This window comes from Coturnix japonica, chromosome Z, assembly GCF_001577835.2.
Source record: "Coturnix japonica isolate 7356 chromosome Z, Coturnix japonica 2.1, whole genome shotgun sequence".
Lineage (NCBI taxonomy): Eukaryota > Metazoa > Chordata > Aves > Galliformes > Phasianidae > Coturnix > Coturnix japonica.
In genome coordinates, this window is record NC_029547.1 from 24,849,434 (window position 1) to 24,871,160 (window position 21,727).

The 21,727-nt window shown below is 40.6% G+C and overlaps 2 protein-coding genes across 2 annotated transcripts; one reads left to right on the plus strand and one right to left on the minus strand.

The window, feature by feature from the left end:
* The first annotated feature begins 983 nt into the window (after window positions 1-983).
* Window positions 984-10,931, plus strand: LOC107306121 (tyrosine-protein kinase JAK2-like). Its single transcript, XM_015848989.2, has 4 exons — window positions 984-1,198; window positions 2,048-2,165; window positions 4,664-4,777; window positions 6,795-10,931. Exons 1-4 carry the CDS (start codon window positions 1,029-1,031, stop codon window positions 6,900-6,902), a joined length of 510 nt encoding a protein of 169 aa, XP_015704475.1. The 5' UTR covers window positions 984-1,028; the 3' UTR covers window positions 6,903-10,931.
* Window positions 10,932-18,772: 7,841 nt separating this feature from the next.
* Window positions 18,773-21,225, minus strand: LOC107306105 (relaxin-3-like). The gene is made up of 2 exons (XM_015848927.2): window positions 20,924-21,225; window positions 18,773-19,308 (listed from the first exon to the last, which is right to left on the minus strand). The coding sequence occupies exons 1-2, from the start codon at window positions 21,144-21,146 to the stop codon at window positions 18,941-18,943; spliced, it is 591 nt and encodes a 196-aa protein (XP_015704413.1). The 5' UTR covers window positions 21,147-21,225; the 3' UTR covers window positions 18,773-18,940.
* Window positions 21,226-21,727: the final 502 nt, after the last annotated feature.

Sequence of the window (21,727 nt, forward strand, 5' to 3'; positions counted from 1 at the left end):
AAAAAAAAAAAAAGCAAATAACAAAATGAGATTCCTGACACTTCTCTATTTTTGAGGCTGTTCTTTTCTTCCCCTCTCTTGACACTACATTTTCTTAATTCTTGTTGGTGAGAGGCTGGGAATAATTCTATTTTTCCATCTCGTAGCGTTTGAAGTGTTTCATGTATCCTTGATGGAGGGCCCCATGACTGGTTTTTGCTTAGTAAAGGTGAAAACATTTGAGCAGTGTCATTGAACTTTACTCCTTCCTAGGTGTAATGCCAGAGGATTATGATTTTCACTTAAAATTTGATTGATTTCAAGTAAAAATATCTCTGAGGCTGGAAAACAGCTATTGTAACAGGAAAGTATCAGAGAAACTTAAGGACTATTTTCAGTACAGTATTTAATACTAATATTTTTCAGGATGTCGGCTGGTAACTAGGTAATGGGTAAGAGGTCTGTTTTAAACAGTTTTGAAGTGGGATGTTCTGAATATGCAGTGTTGCCATCTAATGGTGCAGGGAGGTTGCAAGAGACTTAAAGGAAAGTTAGACTTCTAAGTTGTACTTTTTTCAGAGGTTTCTCACTTAAAAAGAGAGAAGAGGGATCTTGTTTGATAAGGCAACTAGGAAAGGAGGTGTGAAGAATGTCTGGAAAGGCTAATTCAAACAGGTAATGAAAGGACAGACTTCTCATCTGCCCTGCATTGTATAGCTTAGGCCAGACTTCGTTGTTGTTTTCCTTTTTTGCCTAGTACTGGTGAACTGCACTTAGGTATGGCTGTAACAGCCATCTAGCTACATAATCATAAGACACTTGTCTGAGAAATGTTCTCTGTCTAGCTATCTTCAGTTAAGGAGCATCCCTGCTTTTGGAAATATTAACTTAGTAGAGAAAGCAAATATTGTGATTTTGAAAGCAAGTACTGTGATTTTGGTGCATTCTCTTTGGTTTTAACTTTGAGCTTGATTCATCCTTCAGAGATAGTGCAGCCACTTAAAATAATTTTCTTTACTACTGTGTTTGTGAACCTTATGCTTTAGGGCATGGAGTATCTGGGCACAAAAAGATACGTTCATCGGGATTTAGCAACAAGAAATATCTTAGTGGAGAATGAGAACAGAGTTAAAATCGGAGATTTTGGATTGACTAAGGTCTTGCCACAAGATAAGGAGTACTACAAAGTGAAAGAACCTGGTGAAAGCCCTATATTTTGGTAAGTCTTCTATCAATACGTGAAATAAGGATGTGATGATCTGTGGTTTCAGAATGTTTTGCATATTGTGGAATTATGAAATGTGATTTACATTTCTGTTTTTAAAGCATTGTGAAAGTCGCATGCACGGTACTTGCTTTTACAAAATAATGTTGAGAAGTCCTAACTTTATGTATATTTTTACCCCCTCCCCCCAAAAAAAAAAGAAAAAGAAAAAAGTCATAATTAAACAATGCCGCAGGGAATGTATTCAGAGATGAAAGAAATCTAGAAAGCTTACTGGGGAGTGGGCTCCTTTAAGTTTTGGACCTTTGAACATGAATATGTATCTTTTAGCTGAGATCTTTTGGGTGAACTACCTGTTAGCCGAGTAGTGTTAAATAGCAAAGATAAAGTATTATGTTGAGTGTTGTTGTTGTGCAGCATTTTTTCCAGTAAATCTACTGCCCCAGAGGCATATTCAGCATTGCTCATAACTCAGCTCTAGCAGTGGCAAGTTCTTGTTGGAACAGCTGGAGTTGGCTCTGATCTGCCATGGGGCAGTCAAAACCATGTCAAAATCTTGTTTACCCTCACTGGATGCGGGAAAAATCAGTTCTTCCATACCAGTTAACCATATAAATATATATAAATACATGTGTGTATATATATGTATACATATATATACACATATACATATATGTGTGTGTGTGTGTGTATACATATATATACACACACTATATATACATATGAGTGAAAGGTACTTTACTCATGAAACAAGAGTCCTACTCAAAGAAGTATCTCCAAAACTGGAAAGATACAAGTGATGTAGTGATGTACAAGTGATATTGGTTTTACCATGTGTTGCAGGTATGCTCCAGAGTCTCTTACGGAGAGCAAATTTTCTGTGGCTTCAGATGTATGGAGTTTTGGTGTGGTCTTGTACGAACTCTTCACTTACATTGAAAAGAGCAAAAGCCCACCAGCTGTAAGTATTCAATTTTTTTTTTTTTTTCCTAGAGATTTTGGTTTATTTAAAAAAAAAAAAAAAAAAAAAGTGTACGTATTTTTCCTGTATTTAGATAGGTTGATACTGAGCTTTTCCTGGAGCATATCCTGGTGTTTGAGACAGCATCCAACTGGAATCAGTTGCATGCTGAGAAGCATTAGCATCTAGGTATAAGAAGCAAGGGCTATATGGAAAATAGTCTGTGCAGATTTAATCTGCTCTGTAACCTCCAGCTGTTTGGAAAAGATTTTAAATATCTAATTAGAGACTTGCTTTTCTCATTCTTTATAGAGAGATCCCAGATGCAACTGTCTCACTGTAATATTACAAGTATTTTTAATACCACTCCAAATCTGAGGCCAAGCCAAACAAATGCTTAGACATTAAGTTGATTGAAATGAGATAACTCTTAGTTACTTTGTTATTTTAGCATAACCCAAGCTAATTAACTGAAGCTCAGAAAGGAGAGGGAGTTTTTCTTTTCTTGCAGACTGCTGACAAGTGTCCTTAAAGACACAAAATGAAGGAAAATACTACTTGTTTACTGCAGAACAGTTCTCCAGTTGGAAATAAAGTTCATAACATTACTTTTACCTAGAATTGCTCTACAGGCATTAGAGGAGAGGTAACTCAAATGTTTACTGGAGCTGTCCTCACTGTTCACCAGTGTCTCAGTCCTGGCAAATGTAGTTCTTGAGGTAAACAATAACTGTAGACAAAATGTACTTGACAGACCTCTACATCAACTTCAGTGGAACTTAGTAATTTTATGCAATTACAGAAGCTTTCAACGAATCACAGAACCACAGAATCATAGGGATGATCTGGAGATCACCTAATCCAATCCCCTTGCTAAAGCAGATTCTAAAGTTGATTACACAAGAAAGGATCTTGCTGGGTTTTCACTTCTTCTGGAGAAGAACCTCTCCTTGTTTATCACTGTAAGATGACAAACTGGCAGTCTCTGCAGGCAGCCTGTTCTGTCACTCTCACGGTAGTTTTTTCTAATGTTCAGTGGGTTCCAGTTTGTGCTCCTTGTCCTATCACTGGGCACCACTGAAAATAGTCTGGCCCCATCTACTTAACTCCCCCCTATTAAATACTTACAAGCATTGGTAAGGTTCCCCCCCAGTCTTCTATTCTCCAGCCTAACAGTCCCAGGTCTCTCAAACTTTCCTCAAAAGGGAAATGCTCCCAGCCCCTAATAATCTTTGTGGCTCTCCACTGGACTCTGTCTAAAAGTTCCCTATCCCTCCTGAACTGAGGAGCCCACATTTGGAACAGTACTTCAGGTGTATCCTTACCAAGGTAGACTAGGAATAGGGGGGGTTTTCCTCCCTCAACCTGCTGACCATACTCTAATGCATGCCAGGATACCATTTGTACTCTTGGCTAGATGGGCACTTTCTTGATCCATGGCCATCCTGCTGACTACCAGAACACCCAGGTCCTTCTCTGCAGAGCTCCTTTCCAGCAGCTCAAACCCTAGTCTGTACTGACACATGCAGCAGAGGAAGAATTCTTAAAGCAGGGTCAGCTCTCCTTGTCTGATACCAAACACTGCAGATATGTGGAGTTCCTCAAAAGGACTATGAAATAGAAACTAATGTAGTAAGTCATTCAAATCAACATTTTCTGGGTTCATGATTTCATGATAATAGCCAGGCTGCTCTCCTGCTATGTGTCAAGAAAAATTCATCTTTTTCAATTTGACAAAGCAGCATGTGATCATCATTGTAATTGTTACTTGTGTCACTGACTTTTGGCATTTGCACGTTCCACAAGCAGTTATTTCACATCTTCATATTATCACCATTAGAGAAATTACATAGCATTGGAAGAAAAACAATCCCTTTACATTATGCTTAGAAATTATTTTCAATTAATACTATTTTCTCATTTACTTTAGATCTGTAGCAATCTGAGGAATTTTTATTTTTTTGTCTGCTTTCAGGGTTATGTTGATTCTTGGCTAGCAGGACTTATTTTGTAGCTGAGTTTAATTATTCTATCACTTCTGGCCTTTAATTACTGATTAATCCAGTTAATCTTTTTTATGCATTTCACGTTGTTATATGTAACAACATTTTGTAATTGTATTATCTGCTTTTTGCTTGACAGGATTTTTTCAGACCATCCTGATTTTAACATTTCAGGGATCTTTTAAGAATTAGCAGTAAGATTTGATCTTTTAAAAGTGGATAATCATCAGATTATAGTTAATATTTTAAAATAAGATTTTAAATAATAACTTTAAATCATATATCTATAATCCTAGTTTCCCCAGCTTGCCCTGAATGAATGGTGGTTGTTGATATATTATTAGAAATTGTCACTTATAATTTTCTTTGCTGTATGATACTCTACTTATAGAATTTCTGAGGTTTGTCTTATAAAGAGTTTTATCCAGTAATGATTTTACAGCATCTTTTTTTTCCCTTCAAATCTCATTTATGATACTTGGCCTTCTGTTTCAGGAATTCATGCGCATGATTGGCAATGATAAACAAGGGCAGATGATTGTGTTTCATTTGATAGAGCTTTTGAAGAACAATGGACGGCTGCCAAGACCAGATGGATGCCCTGATGAGGTGAAGTATTATTATATTAATATATTACTGTAGTCTTATAGGGGCTCAGTAAGGGTGAATATATGGTAAATGCAAACCAAATATTTCCTTCTGTGGATTACTGAAGAATTTATACAGTCTGAATTGCTGTGCTGTTACTTTATCGGTTACGTGATGGGTATAATCACATTTGTTTTCATGATACTTTAGACTATACTCACTCAGGAGCCTAAGATGTAGTCTTTTTGAATACACGAAATAGGATTATTATGACTATCACACTGGAGTACTCAGGCTTCTATTTTAAAAATGTAAATTTGGTAAGACAGTGAAGTTTAGTGTATGGAATTTCTTTCATAGAGGTCTTATATACATTCTTGCTCAAAATTATGTACTGTAAATTTCCTGATGTATTCAATGTTTAGGAGAGAAACTTTGGTATCTACCTAGGGTTCAATTAATCATATTTAATTCTTAAAAAAACACTTTATCTTTGTTATTTTCCTCTTTTTATATTTCTTCCTCAAGCATAGGAATACTTACATATGTTTATCATGTGTATTATTAGTCATCAAGCATTCTTGGACAGGAGCTGCCTGCAGATTATGCATGCAGTGAAGTGTATGAATTGGGTTTTATCTGTTTATGGCCTTTGGATTTGTATTCTTTTTGTGGATCTGGTATATGCCTCTTTGTGAGTGTATGTTAATCCGTGTTTTTTAATTTGCTAATTCTCCAGATGTTATAAAAATATTTAATTACTATTCCTAAGCTTTTATCTTAACTGTTCTTTTGAAGACGGTGCCCTTCAGCTTGAGTCAAATTGGTAGGGCTGGGTAAGTCAGTAAGAAAAGTAACTGAAATAGATACACTAATTTTTCTTCCTGTAACTTCTAGTCTGGATAGATTCTTGTATCTCTTTATGATGGGACACACCTGGCAGTGATTGCTGAAATAATTCTTGCAAAAATGCAGACAGGTGAGATGAAGGTCAAGTGGTCTAGCAGAGGAGAATGCTATGATACAGATGGGGCAGGGAAGCCATTGGACATGTATATGTGAGTGCAACAGTTGTTGAATCACGAAGGTTTGAGTTTTCATAGATAATCTGAATGTCCTATAAATATGATAGTACTACATCTGTTTTATTGAAACTCTAAGGTCCACTGTCTGACGTTTCTACAGCTACCAAAGAAAGGTGGCAGTGCCTTTCATCTGTTAGAAACTACATTCTTCCCGTTTTGATCCTAAAAGGCCACAGATCTTGAAATCTTCTGGGTGTTTGTAGCTTACAGGCTGCTTTAGGCTCAGGTCAGTGTGAGAATTTCAGATTTGCTGAAAAGAACTGAAAGCTACATTTGTCTTGGGAGCTTTTCAGGTAGTTGTTGAGCAAAACCTGAGAAATTTTGGAAGTATGAAAGTGTCTGGATTAGATTAGTGAGAAGAGTACAACTGCAGAGATTGTCATAGGATTACTGTTCTGTATGTTTGGGGAAAGAAGCATGGCTAAATGCCTTTTTAGAGTACACATTTTCAAAACATAATTTTGGTCTACTTTTAATATTATTTGGTTCAGCTTGCATTTGTGTCATCTGATTTTATATGAAGAATAATAATAAGAGTCTGAAGATGTTAAACTTGCAGGGAAGCTTAATGTAGAATTACAGAAATGTAATTTGTAGAAATTTTTTTTGGTCAGATTTGTAAAGCGTTCTTTAAAATTTGATACTTTAAGCATATTTGAGCTTCCAGAAAAGTGAGAGCTAGCAAGAAAGTGAAAAACTTAGCAACATAATCTAAGTTTCTTACGTGCTTTGAAAATTAGTTCAGTCAATTGCTATACTAACTAAAAGAAAGAAAATCTCCACAAAGGCTTTTTGCTGTCCTTAAGCAAGAAAATTGATGACCATTACTAAAATCTTGCTATACTGTTGTGTCACTGTTGGGTGGAAGGATGCAGTTACGTTGTATAGTCTTTGCACTTAATTGTCTGTAGTATCTATTTATATAATATTTATTTTCTGTGTTTCTCTTCCAGATTTATGCTATCATGAAAGAATGTTGGAACAATAATGTTTCCCAGCGGCCCACCTTTAGGGATCTTGCTCAGCGAGTGGATCAAATAAGGGACAACATGGGTGGATGAGGAAACTGTCCCTCCTTAAGAGGATATATTAGAATGCAGAACAAAATGTACTTGGTCTGCTGTGTATAGTTGACATATGTGCACATGTGCATCTCTCTTTGCTGGGAGTAAGATCTGCGTGGCAAATATCTTTTATGAATCTGCAAACTGAGGAATCCTGCTGGTTTTCTTTATCAGGATATATTTGTTACAATGAGAACATGTTGAAATTCTCAATAGGGAAAGAAATTATTTTTCTAAATGGAATAATATTAATATATGGTCAGTCTACAACACCATTATTTGCCTTATTTGGCAATGCAAAAAAGAGGTGAAGAAATATGATGAGATTAAGAAATAAGACTGTATTTCTTTGTTGAAAAAGACACGTATTCTTTTCACTGTGAGTATGTAGTGAGTGACTGGGCACCCTGTTTTGTGTGTTGCACAAGGGCTTGGTTTGTTAACATGCTTTTATAACTTTCTGTTGTTGTTGCAGAAGTGGCTTCTCTGTGTAACAAAACGGAATTGGTTATGTAATCCAGCAACTTTTAATGTGCCTGTTTGAATCAATGATCAGTCAGCAATATATGCAAAGAAACATAGGCCATGTGATGTACTGTAAGTATTTCTAGGGGAAGGAAAAGGAAGTGAATTGTTTGTAATTCGGACAGCCTGATAGCTTACTTGTGTGAGAACTGTAATTTAAAATGGAAAAGAAAGCGTTAACAATTTTTCCTTAATCTTCTTTTCCCATAAGTGTTAGAGTCTCTTTACATGTCTGAGGATACAGCGATAGCAAGTAGAATTGAAGACATTTCATGTTAGAGTCTTCAGTTTGTTTCTGAGTATGAAAAAGCCAAACATAGTTCTTTAAAATGTTGCTATTTTACTCTTTCCATCTTTGTATTTTTTATGCCGCCCTCAGTGTACTTGTAAATTGGAAACTTTCTAAAAAAAAAAAGATTAAAAATACAGAAAATGTCCTTCTATTCCTCACTTTATTGTGATCACGATCTTGTATTTTCCTTCCAGTACACTAAAAAGGTTTATGGCTCAGTATATGGTATGGCCAGTGACTACTGCATTGAGTTGACTTTGGGCCAATTCATTTTAAAAATCTTCCTTTTTTTTTTTTTTTTCTTCTTCTAAGACATAGTCTGTGACCATTTGGAAGGAGGAAAATATATGTGCAGTTGCTTCACATTTAGCTAGAGGCAAGAAGAGAACTGGAAGGAGGTCAGAGTTACCTGAACAGATTACTATGTGTAATTCCACATCTGAAGTAAATCTAACATTTATGGACAAGGCAACAATTTTGTTTTGCCTCCAAGCATGAAACTTGGGGATAATCTTGTATCTTAAAGCAGTAAAGGTTTCAGATTTTGTTTATTTAAATTCTAATAATCTGGTTGTTTCTACATGTCAGATGTTGTTGGTAAAGTACAGTGCTTGTTGTTCTTGGAACTTTTGCTGAGGTTCAATTAAGCCTTCACAAGCTCGCAAATCCTTAAAATCCATACATGTATTGGGAGTGAAGTGTTCATTTATAAAATTTGTGGCAGTGAATTTGTGGAATAGAGGGATTACTTCGCTGTGAGGCCTCGTTAAGATTTATGATTAATTACATCCATCTGCTCAGAAGCTTAAGTAACTTTAGTTAAAAAGTAGGGATTTCTTGCTCGGTGTAACATAGTGCCAGTATAGCAATGTTTTGTACCACTATGATCTTTCTTTCTCACAATTGCTCATTCAAAGTTATGATTTTATAATACGGGAGACTGCTAAGTAGGGAGAGCAGCATCAGCTCTCTTTCTGCCCCTTGCATTTAGTAAAAATGTTGCTGGGTTTTCTTCATGTGAAACTCTTTCACAGAACCTTTAAACTAAATTTGCAAGCAGTTTATAAGCTGCGGAGAAATGTAGAGTACTCATGTATGTGTTCTCTGTTTCTGTACATTGCTTTCAAGACGATTTAGAAGTTTCAGGCAAGGAACACCTTTGCATTTGTACTCCCAGTTGTGTGTGCGTGTTTTTTGTAGCAAAAGAAGATAAAGCTTTAAAGCATCGAAGCAGCATTTTAGCTGGGGGTAATGTATGCAGGAACTATGTAAAATTTGCAGCGTGTGGCACTTGGTAGCTAACTGGTTTCCAACATATAGTAGACTAAACATAATTTATGTAAAAATCTCAGGGAAGTTTTGTGTAATGCAATGAAGAGATCTTCCAGTCTGCTATTTTTTCAAGTGAATAAAAAGTCTTTTGCTTGTTCTGCTGCCGTATGATTGATTACATAGTCTGATTGCTTAAATATAGTGTGGAACTCAAGGATAATTTTTTTTAAGTGTTTGGTGGACTTTTTACTTTAATACTTTATAATTTTTAGAGAAAGCCATATCTTTACACTGCAGTATAATTTTGTGCTGTTGGTCAGGAGCATATGTAGTCCGTTGTACCAAGTCAGTCTGTGCAAAGGGCTTGATCGCTCAGAATGAGTATTCTTACCTGGATGAATTGGACCAAGTAGTGCATAGGACTCAGGGGATACGTGTGATCACCTGCAGTGTCAATGTTTAGGTCTTGGAGCAGACAGAATCATGGTTTTCTCAAAAGCTGTAAGGATGTAAATGCAATGATTTGTTGAATTTGCTAATGCCATGTGTAGTATCTTTTTTTTTTTTTTTTTAATAAAATGAAATAATAATTTAAAAAAACAAACAAAAAAAAAACCAACAAACCTCCCACCTCCAAAAAAAGCCCTGCATTTCAAGAGCAAATCTATGGTAGATTTGTAGAATGCCGTATTTTTATATAGTATTTTTATTAACAGAATCTTCTTTGTTGTTGTTTTTGAAACTTTCTCCAGTTGGCATTACATTTGTCACACTTTAGCGTAGTCAATATGCTACCCAAAATGCTGTGATTTATTGTAGGAAAAGTGCTGTTTAGTGCGTACATGACTGCTGCTATGATGTAGAATTAAAATACTAACTACTGCTTTGCACTTATTTTAAGTGAAAGGATTTTCCTTGAAGTGCACAGTGCATCTTAAAACAAAGAAAAAAGTCTCTGCAAACAAATATTGTCTAATATAATGTAATATTGGTTTGTTTCTGATCAGTATGAATAGTCTAAGCTTCAAAATCCATTTTTAATAATGCACCACAGCCTTGCAACAGTCATGTAATACACCAGAAGAGGAACAGATTTTTCAAGAAAAGAAACCCAAACTTTGTCAAGTTGTATTATTAAAAGCTTCCATAGTAGAGACTATAACCGCTATGTGTAGAGACAAAACTATTAAAAAGGTGTCGAATTATCTTAATTAGTTTTAGAAAACAAGTCTTTAATTATTGTGTTTGCTTGAGATATGGCCAGCTGTATTGAAATGTTTGAGAAACGACGTTACTGCATGAAGTATAGAGAAATGTTACTCTTGTGTGAAGAAAGCAAACTTTTCAGGAATGTGTGAGCAGAAAAAGCAGGAGGGATGGACTCTGAGAGCAGGAGGGGAAGCACAGAAGAACAGCGGGACTGTTGGAAAAGGCTGCTGTTAAACAGTGAAGAAGCGTTCTGAAGTGCACAACGATTTACACAAAGAACTGATAACGTCTACTGAAAATGCCATATCATGACAAATGTGCTGATGTATTTCTGAACTCTGTATTGTCTGCCTTAAATCTAAAATTCTTAGAGACCTGTCCTGACTGAGAAATACGAGAATGACTATACCAAAAGAAACTGCTTAAAATTTGTTCAATGCCAGACAACGATCTTAAAAGGTGTTTTTGTTTTTGTTTTTTTCCTGAATTTTGCTTTTTAAATGAGAGGTTTACAATACTTTATATTAAAGTAGAAAAAGTCCCTTTGGGGGAACAGAAAAGAAAACTTATGTCACTTGTAGTTGGACTGCAAATATTCAGACACATGGCTTGTTGGAGAGAACACAAAAGGGGATATTTTCTAGAGAATTGTGTATTAGTAACTGAAACTTAACTGTGCATTTCTTTTGAGTTTGGTTAGTAGAAATAAAATAACTGAACACAATGAATGGCACGTGCCTGCCAAGCTTTTCTTTTATACAATCCTAGAACTATTTTTTTGGTGTTTAAGTTGCTGGTGAAGAAGACTGCTCTGTTTTAAAGGGGTGAAATGCAGCATATACAACTTAGTGACCTTCCCAGGGAAGCTACATGTAGTGTTGACCCTTTTTATTAGGAACTCTTGTCCTAAAATAAAGGCTGACTTTGGGTGCTCCCTGAAGTTAAGGTTGTTGTTTTGAGAGGTGCAATATATATATATATGTAGGTACACCATCAGATATATAATTAAGATACTATACTGTGGTGGAAATAATTATCCTAGTTCAGATACTGTTTCCAACACATGCAGGTGTCTTATTCAATTTGAGCCACCTTTGAGGTGACACTGACTCTGAGTCAAGAAAAAGAGGAGGGGAGATAAGGGAGAACCAGGCACTTTGGTGCTTGCTGTTGTGGCCTTGTCCTGTATGGATCCGCCTGTGCAGTGCAGTGGATGTGACAACCAAGTGCATACAGGGGAATTCTGAGCCCTCGGCAGTGTGCTGTGGCTGCAGTGCAGGTCAGAGTGAGGGTTGAAGTGGCTCATTTCTTGTAATGCTTTCTCAGGGCTAAACAACTCCTCCATTAAGGACCAAACAGCTTGGAGTCACACTGATAACTGAAACCCTAAATAGTGTGACACGGGGGGAAATTTTGGCAGATTTGAGGCAAATTTGAGAAATCTGAGTTCCCATTAGGAAAAACAAACAAACAAAAAAATGGGGGAAAAAAAAAAAACACAAATTAATCAGATGTTAATTTAATCAAAGGAACACAAGCACCTTTCCAAATGAATGTTGTATTTTAGGGTAATTAATGGGGAAATTGAAAGAGACGATCACGGTGAACTCCTTTTATCAAACCACAAGCCACTCTGTAAGAAAGTATGTGGAATCAATTGCTTTCTGATACTTATAAAGTTACCACTAAATGGACCAGGGTTTGTGGAGGTGGTTGTTCGTTGTTTATAAGTAAATTCTTTGCAGACCTCTCTCCCACCCCTATCAAAGTTATTCCTGATTGCTGTTGTGCAATATAATGCAGAAACATTCCATCAGTAAGGATTCCATAACTTCTACAGGAAATCTGTTTCAGTTATTGATTTTCCATTCTCTTGAGCCTTTGTCCTGATTCTGGAACAGCTTTCATTGCTTTTTGTGCCATGTTGTGTAAGATCTTGACATTACTGCTGCCTTTACATATCTGAGGACCTCTGCGTTTTTTCTTTTTTGCCTCCGTCTTCTTTTCTCTGTTTAAAACAACAGTTGTATCTACACTTCCTCTATTAATATACCTTGTCTTCATCTTTGATGATTTTACTACTGTTTGGCAGACCTCCTCTTTCCCAATATGTGATGTTTAGATGTGGACATGGTACACAGTACTACATCCATACTTATTTGTTATGCAGAGGAGTTGTGTCACTTAGAGATAAAATTCTCATTTACACGTCCTATTTGCCCATTTTTGCAACAATATGGTGCTGTTACCTCATTCTGAGATCAGCCATAATATCAGATTCTTTTCTATAGCCAGAAATGACTTGTATTTATGCTTTCAATCATTTCTAAATGTAAGAAGTGCATTGCCTAATTTTTGAAGACCAGTCTGAACTCTTTATCTCTGAAGATAATTTCAGTCCCTTCCTTCTAAATGCCACCTGTAAATGGTTCTGTATCTTTTATTGAATTCTTTGTGCATCTTTATTGGCTCCCTTCTTACAAGCAATTAATGAAAATGTCAGGTTGTACAGACTTAGAAGAGGATGATCTGAAGTCATTTTCGTATGTCTTTCTTCCCTGTTAGCACACCTTTATAAATCATTCCAATACCACACTGAGTTTCTGACTGTTATCAGTAGTTCAGCTCAGTTTATGTTACCCTGGATTACTTAAAAAGATTGTCAAGTAAGTCTACATAACATTTTTTGCTGCTAAGATATTGGGACTGAGTGCAACAAGCCTGCAGATGACACCAAGCTATGAGGTGCAGTCGACAAGCCCAATGGACAAGATGCCATCCCAAGACCAAGACAGGCTCAATCAGTGGGTCCAAAACAAATCCAAGTGCAAGATGTTGCGCCTGGGCCACATAACTCCCACTCCCAATATAAGCCAAGGGATGTAAGGATAGAGAACAGCACTGCCAAAAAGGACTTGGGAATACAAGTGAATATCAAGCTGGACATGAGCCAGTGATGTGCTCTCACAGCTCAGAAAGCCAACTGCATCCTGGGCTGCATCAAGAGAAGCACGGCCAGCAGGGCAAGGGAGGTGATCCTGCCCCACTACTCTGTGCTGGTGAGACCTCACCCCCTGTACCACATCCAGATGTGGAGTACTCAGTACAGGAGAGATGTGGACCTGTTGCAGTGCATCCAGAGGAGGGCCACAAAAATGATCCAAGGGATGGAACACTTCCCATATAGGACGGGCTGAGAGAGCTGGGTCTGTTTAGTCTCCACAGGAGAAATCTCTGGAGAGACCTGATAGCAGATTTTTCAGTGTCTGAGGGGGTAAGAAGGGGACAGGATCTTTAGCAGGGTCTGTAACAACAAGGAGAAATGATTTCAGACTTGAAGAGGGCAGACTGGATATAAGGAAAAAGTCTCTGTGATGAGGATGTTGAAGCACTGAAAATTGTTACCCAGAGTGTTGGTCAATGTCCCATCTCTGGATACATTCAAGGTCAGGCTGTATGGGGCTCTAAAAAACCTGATGCAGATGTAATGTCCCCATTCACTGTAGGGGACATTACTTTGAAGGGTCCTTTCCAACACAATTCTGATTCTATGATACTTAACATCTTACCTAACCACAAAATTTATAATGTTTTTATTTGTTTTCCTCAAATCCATAACTGTTGTTCTTTATCATCTTCTAGGTACCAGCATATTTTTTCAGTTGACTGTTACCTGTATTTCCTCTTTTGCTCTAAATTGCAGCCAGACTGACCATTCTGGAACTCTTTGTCTAATCTTTAGAAAGACCTTATCTTTGTTGTAGGAATTTTTAGTCATCTAAAAGCTCTCTTGTCCACTTTGAATTCACACAGATTCACATATGCAGGCTGATCTGCTCTGTATTTTGTTGGCCCACGATGTCAGAGGCAGGTGTTGGTGGTATGGCAGTAGGGGTTGAACCTTCCCAACAGTATCCCATTACATCTTGTTGTGATGTGACAGATGGCAGCAGAGGGGTAGTTTGACACAATGGTGTCTAACGTAGGCATGTACATGAAGCAAAGGGGTGTCATTAGACTCTTCCCTGTGGAGAAAATGGCACCTAAGGATGTTCTTCTCACTTGCAGAACAATGGATGTGAGTACACTGAGGTGGTGGTGATGTGTTTCAGTAGTGGTGACAGTGGTGTGAAACATAAGTCATGTTCTGGATGGCCATTCACTGCTGTCACGCCATGAAATGAAGAGCGTTGATCAGTCAGTTAAATCATGTAAATCTGCTAATGATGGTGATTGTTGAAAAGTAGTGTTTGCTTTATCAAATAGTGATATTCTGCACAGTAGACAGCACAGAGCTCCTTTTGTAAGGATGAGACTGGAAAAGACCCAAGAAGCCAGTGATTAGAAATGTAAGATCAATGTCAGTAACACAAGGAATCTGACAGCAAGGAGCACCAAACGCTCCTCTCAATGGAAGTGTAGCAGTACTGCTACAAACCTTAAGAAGCCATGAAAAGTGGTCTGTTTGTTCAGGTACCTTGGCCTACACACACGACAGAACACACCTGTCCCCTTGTATGTTACTAAAATAAAGTCACAGACAAAAAGCTGTTGCATATTGGCAGGAGAGGAGCTCTGGCCTGACTGCTGAAATCTCTGCCTCTCAGGAGTGATGCACAGATGGCACAGGAGAGCTGGGGTTGGGCTGGCACTGTGCCTCATCTCAAATGAAAAAGGATGAGTGGGAACTGCACCCTCACACTGTGCTGGCACACAGGAACCATCCCTGTATAGCGGGAATTTCACCTCTTGGCACAGGAGCATAAGGTGTAAAACCACAGAGGCAAAGAAGCACTCCAGCAATGGCCTTTGATGCTAAGACTGGTTGGTGCTGAGTTCAACTTCTGCAGGGCCAGAAGCGCAGTCATAGGGAAATGTATTTTACCAAACCAGTCACTCAGGGAAAAGCTTCATACTGGTATTGAATATCCCAGATGGTAACCGGAGAGCTGAAATCACAGTTTCAGCTCAGGTACAGAGGCAGAAAGTGTCATCTTACTACACCTTTTTTTCCAGCTTGTCAGAACAAAACTGTTTCTGAAGATGCCCTGCTCAGTGCTAGCTGCAATTTCATAAAGACTGCAAGGAGCTGGGGATCCTCAGGTCGAGCTGCAGGACCCAGAAATGGTAAATATGCCCATCCTGCTGGGGACTGCGTAGTTGTCCCACTGGAAGGACAGCACACAGCTTTTTCAAAGTGCAAAGGCTGTAAGCAAGTTTTGGCTTCCCTTCTGAGATTCCACATGTGAGAAACTCACTGCCTCACATATCTGTGTTAAAGTACTCACAGACATCCTTGGATTCAGGTGTGGCCTGTCACATCTGTGGGATTTATAGTATTGCAAATCAAGTACAAGAGAAATCCGGGGCAGGAGAAGTGTAGATGCAAGGACAGTTAGATGAAGAGACTACCAACAGATGAGCAGATACACATTCTATACCATAACTTTTATTCGTTCTGATTCTCTGGAATATGTAGGTTGGAAATGCACTCTGTGGAGGGACAACTTGATACCAGCAGTGCAATGGTCATGTAATTGATGGAGCAAAAACCCAGGGGGAAGGGCTAACAGCTCCTATGTTTGTTCCCAGGATGCAGAAAAGCTGTGTCATGAAAAATTCATTCAACTTATGATGGGTATGTGTGGCACAACTGAGAAGAGCCTCTTTCAGCTCCTTGTTGGTAAATGCTCACATATAGTGCAGCACACAGAACAAAAATCTAACCACCTTATGCTCTCTGAGGAGAAAAGTAGTTTGCATCTCCTGTTGTGTCTCTGCTGTTTCATGAGGAGGGACTGTAGTCTCAGAAAGTCTCCTGAAACCCCAGTGTTGAGAGAATGACGTAGACACAAATGTGATGCACAAGGGCTGCTCTGGAATTAATGTCTCCTAGTTTATGATGTTGGGGGTGGTAGTGGTGGTATGACAGCAGAGACAGAACCCTCCCAGCAACATTCCATTACCTTTTGTTGCAGTATGACATATGACAACAGGGTGGCAGTCTGACAGAATGACATCTGATGTGAATGTGTATATGAAGGAAAGGTGTACTGCTGAATTTCTCTGTGTGAAAAAAAATGGCACCAAATGAGCTGAGCATTTATGGAGACCAAACAGTGGATGTGAGCACAGTGAGGTGGTGGGTGATGCATTTCAGCAGTGATGACAGCAACACAAAAGACAAGCCATGTTCCAAATGGCTATGCACAGCTTTTGCATCCTGAAATGAAGAGTGGCTTAATCAGCTCATGCGTACAAATCAGGTAACAGTGGTGACTGTTGAAAAATGGTGTTTTGTAGCTGAGAACCTGCTCTGCCAAATAGCGGTCTTCGCATCTGTCATCATTTCCATTAAAACAAATAGGGAGCATTACTTTCAGACTGACCTAGGTATTATCCATGTGTCTTTGGGCAGATTTGTTCAAAGAATTCAGTCAGACCTGCATCAGATTTTATGCACAGTAAAAAAATATAATCCTGGACCTTTCCTTCATTAGGATAAACTTTTTTGCAGACACATATAGCTGTGTTAATATGGCGATGTGGTAACATATCATTTTCTACTCACAAACTTCAAACAGTTGAGAAGATGGCTCATATGTTAATAGATTACTCAAATATTGACCACTTCTTTGGAGTTAAGTTCACATCAATGGGACTGCAATTTCTGTAAGCAGTGAGTTGCTAAGACAATGCTGTTTGCATTGCTCTAATTGATCACTGAGAGAAATGGAGGGGAGAAAAAGGCCAATTTATTGTAGAAATGTGTGTATTTTTTAACAACTCTGACGGTAAACACAGTGTGTTGCTTTGAACTGCTGTGTGCATATTTATGCTGCCCTATATGTACAGTGGTACTAAGCTTTCATGTTCACCATCTGGATCAATATGTTGACTCAATATTTTTATATTTTGAGCTGTCTGCTTCAAAACATCCTTGCTTCCCCTGTGTAACTAGCCAGGCATCTCATTTTATGTGTCAAGTTTGATTCTGGTCTTAAAGAAAGCATGAGTGTTTTTGTGTTTGGACAGTGAGTGAGTCTGCGATCAGCAGCAGGCTGCATTACACCATGTGGTTGAATCTGCTGCAGCAGTTGAGTGTTGTGCAATGGTCAGCTAAAGCTACAGTGTAAAGAAACTACTGCAAAATTTGACTTACCCACAGAGAAAACAAGTGGAGGTCTTTAAGGACTCGATTTTCATTAAAACAGAACCAACATCTTACAGTATAAATGGAGTCTAATATTTTCTTTCAGTAAAACACAGGCTGAATTTCAACTTAATTCAACTTACTTGACATCAGTGTCACAACGGGCCTGCTACAGCCTTTAAAGACTACAAGAGGACGGTTAGGAAACCAAATAAAATCACAGATTTTACCTCTTCTCCAGGTGATGCACAATGATGCATCTTGACTCATGACTGTGACAGTGCCTGTTTATGACAGATCAATACTGATGCTTCATGCTTTCACCTTTAGCTATTTATAGTTTTAACACTGGGCTGTGTTTTACCAAGAAGTTAAACTTCAGGCTGCTCCGTTCAAGGCGTAAGCTAAGAAGTGTAAGACAGGAACTGAATCTTTGTTTCACTCTAGATGTAAGATGACCTGTTCAAGGTGTATGTGTGTTGGGAGGCAATGCTCATGGTGAATGCTCCTTCTGCACCATCTCTGACTAGAACTGATGTGGTTTCAAAGTAATAAAGATGATTGATGGATGCCTAAGTGCTGGAATAATAGCTTAGGAAAAGAGATAAGGAAGTGATGAAATAATCACAGAATCGTAGGGGTTGGAAGGGACCTCTAGAGATCATCGAGTCCAGCCCCCCTGCCAAAGCAGGTTCCCTACACCAGGTCACACAGGTAGGCGTCCAAGTCAGACTTGAATATCTCCAGAGAAGGAAACTCCGCAGTGCCCTTGGCAGCCTGTTCCAGTGCTCCGTCACCTTCACCATAATGAAGTTCTTGCACACATTCGTGCAGAACTTCCTGTGCTCCAGTTTCTGGCTGTTTCCCCTTGTCCTGTCTCCACACACTGCTGAAAAGAGTCTGGCCTCATCAGTTTGCCCCCCCACCTCAGATATTTAAAGACCTGGATCAGGTCCCCTCTCAGTCTTCTTAATCTCATTAACTAGTTGTTCAATCAAAGATCACTTCTCAAAAGAAGGAATATTTAGCTTGCAAGTGTTCTACACTGGTAAGATTTTTAGAAAGATATTGAATAAAACAATTCTGCAATTGTTAGGAAAGGGGGTGGGGGAAAAAAGTGTTCAAAACACTCAGCAAGCTGAGTCTGCGTTTAGGGGAGTTTCAATAGGCAAAGTGTCGTACAGCTTTGTACTGTGACTCTCATCTCAACAACATCCCTGGGTGTTCTTTCCCTCAGAAAGGATAATTCTATTATATTTAACATAATTATACTTTAATGAAACACTTAAGGTCTTCCTGAAATGTTACAAATATAATTACATTTGCAGTATAAGGGTAATGGCCAGATATTAAGATGAATTGTGAAGACTTCTTAAAAAAATATAGATTTAAAGTTACTGCAGCAAAACTAAGTCATTACAGTTACACTTGAGGATTTTTATTTGTTTATTTATTTTTTTTAAAGAAAAATGGTGCTATTGACCAACAGACAAAATCAAATACACAGTTTTCTTCCTCTGCACAGTATTCAATCAAGTAGCACTGCGACTAACATAGATTTCATGCACGAGTGCAGAGAGGGTTTTAAACTCTGCATATAGTACTGATTTCAGCTTTCGTACAGCCCCACTTGCAACACATTCCTGCCAAACCCAGAGACTCCCGTTTTCTTCTGGGATATCTGGCCCAAGGGTAACTGCTGGGTCCTAGGGGGGCTGCTATTCCTGCTCCTCCCCTGTCCCTCTGAGCAGCCTCTTCTGCCTGGCGAAGAAGTTCTTTGAACTCATCTGCCACAGGCTCGTATTCATTATAGTCACTTAAGCTATACAAGTCCTTCAGTGTCTCCCATCCAAGAAATGGGTTGCTTCTCTGCATCTGCTCCACCTCAGGACCCAGCACTGACTGCAACTTGAAGTGTCCCAACAGTTTGTTACTTGCTGCTTGAGAAGAATCTGAAAGAAAAGACTTCAGGTTAAGACTGCAGGATTACCAGAAAGCACAGCTTTATGCAACAGCAAGGGAAAACCCATTCAGGACAATAAGGAAAGCATTTTTATCTGGGAGAACTGCTGTGCTGCAGAGATTCCACCTGTGATTAATTTATGCATCACTTATAGGGGAACCCCTCTTTCCAAGGCCAGGCTGCCTGTCAGACAGAAGTGTAGTGTGACAGCAGTCCCTGAGATGCACACATCCCATTACAACTGCACTGTTACACCTACAGGTCTGTCCATCCTTCTGTAAAGAAAGTTCTAAGGAGGTGTGTGCAGAGGCCACACAAGGCTGTGACAGGCGAGTTAGATCAGATCACTCCTTTCTCATGCACAGTTACACAAACTGGTAACAAGGTGAAGTACGGAGGGAGAAGGATTGAGCATTGGACTTGATTTGCAAATATTTCATACAAACTGTTTCTTACACATGACATGATGTCTTTATTATTTCACCTGACCAGTCCTTGGGGAGTGTCTCGGAACGCACTTTGTCCCCCTGACCCTGCTGTTCCCATAGATCCAGTTCCACTTCTATTCACCATGCCCTGTTTCTCTTGATTTACTTCTGACAGGGTGAGCAGCACTGCTTATTTCAGCTAACATGAGGAGAAAGAGCTTACGTTGCTCTAAAGTTAAACAACCTGAAAGAAGTATCTGCCTTGTACTCTCAGTGCTGTCGCTTTGGTCTTATTTGTTTCAAAAGGCTGAAAGAACACAAGAATATCCAGTAAATGTTATCCTTACTTCAGTAAGGACAACTGGCATTTGGCAGATGAAACATCTATCAAAAAACGTCAAATTAAAAGAAAGTGGCAGTCGTAGCCCCTTCGTTTTGTCAGACAGTTACTGCTGCTCAGCAGCCACCAGGGCAGGAAGGCTCCCAGCCCAGTGGGATGGCTGGGGAAGGTGCCACACAAAAGATCAGCAGCTTCTCATGTACTTTAGAGGCAGTGGTTTGTTATACTTGTTATCTACTACTCAACTTGTTAAAAAGGTAGAAAAAATGACTAATTTGCCACACAAGTAAAATGCTGTTTTGCTCACAGCACGCTTAAATGAGAAGAAAGCAGCCCTTCATTGCACGTCTCAGCCATAATTCTAACAGTGTCACCTTCACACGCTGAAGCATCAGATGAGAGCCAGCACCTGAAGTCACCGTTACCTGAGCGCATTTCTCAACTTGTTGGAGAGCTCATCCAAAAGCCGACCCCTCCTTACTGCGCTCCACTTAGTTAAGATCGAGCGGAACGATTTACCCGTGAGATACTTGACGGCAGATCGCGGTCAGAGCTCCGCCCGTCGGGATGCAGCCCGCAGCGCTGAGCGCGGACACGCGGCGCCGTGAGCCGCCATCACCCGCACGTCGCGGCGCGGGGACAACGCGTTCCGCCCCCGGCACGGAACAGCGCCGGCACCGCGGGGAACTTCCCCGGGGCAGCAGCTGAGCCCCCGCCGGCTCCGGAGCTCGCTGCTCCCCTGCCCCTCGGTTCCCCCTGTGTTTCCGTCTAGCAGACGGACGAGCCCCGCGCCCGCCCCGCAGCTCCGCGCCGTCCCCCGGTTCCCGGGCACTCACCGACCGCGGGCGCCGGCTCCATGGCCAGTAGGGAGAGCCGCTTCCAGCGGGACCCGCCGCAGGTGAAGATGACGGCACGGATGAACTCCCGGCCGCACAGCTTCACCCCGTATCCGTCCCCGTCGGCCGCAGGGAGCAGCGCGCCCCTCGCTCCGGGCTGTCCCGTCACGGCCGCGCTGAGCAGCGCCGCGGCGGCGCACAGCAGTCGCAGCTTCGCCCCCATGCCGCGCCGCCTTCCCGTCCCGTCCCGTCCGGCCGAGCGTCGTCGAGCCCGACCGGCACCCCGCACTGCCCCGGCCTGCCGCCCGCATCGCGCCTTTTATGGGCTGAGGGCGGCGCTGAGTCACCGCCTCGGCCCGGCCCGGTCCCGCCGCCCCGGGCAGTGCCCTCCCGCCCCCGCCGCCTGGTGCCGCCGCTGCGGGGCTCGCGTCCCGGGTGGGCGTCGAGGTTCGTCTCGGGAGCGCCGCCCCGTCCTTCGGGAGATGGGAAAGGGCTTTCTCCTGCCGCCATCGCGGCCCTGCCCAGGGCGATGGAGCTCCCCGCCCGGCTCGGCCCCGCCCGCTCTCTTGCCCGGCACCGAGCGGCACCGAGGCGTTAGGGAGGGGCGCCAAGGTTGCCATCGTCCCCGTGGGAACGGGACACGCTTCCACCTCCTCCACTGTGCTCCCGGTTCACTGCCAGGTGTCGGCTAGTGATGCTGTCTGGAATGACTTCAACGTGTGAACAGCGTCTCTGATAACTCCTTCCCAGTCTAGACTGTGCCGAACCGCTCAGATCCTCAACACTTGGGCTGAAGCAAAGGTA

Coding starts and splice junctions, on each gene's coding strand:
- LOC107306121 (XM_015848989.2), top strand. CDS start 1,029: ATGGAGTATCTGGGCACAAAAAGATACGTTCATCGGGATTTAGCAACA. Junction 1,199..2,047: donor GGTGAAAGCCCTATATTTTG/GTAAGTCTTCTA, acceptor CATGTGTTGCAG/GTATGCTCCAGAGTCTCTTA. Junction 2,166..4,663: donor AGAGCAAAAGCCCACCAGCT/GTAAGTATTCAA, acceptor CTTCTGTTTCAG/GAATTCATGCGCATGATTGG.
- LOC107306105 (XM_015848927.2), bottom strand. CDS start 21,146: ATGGGGGCGAAGCTGCGACTGCTGTGCGCCGCCGCGGCGCTGCTCAGC. Junction 19,309..20,923: donor GGAGCCGGCGCCCGCGGTCG/GTGAGTGCCCGG, acceptor CTTTTCTTTCAG/ATTCTTCTCAAGCAGCAAGT.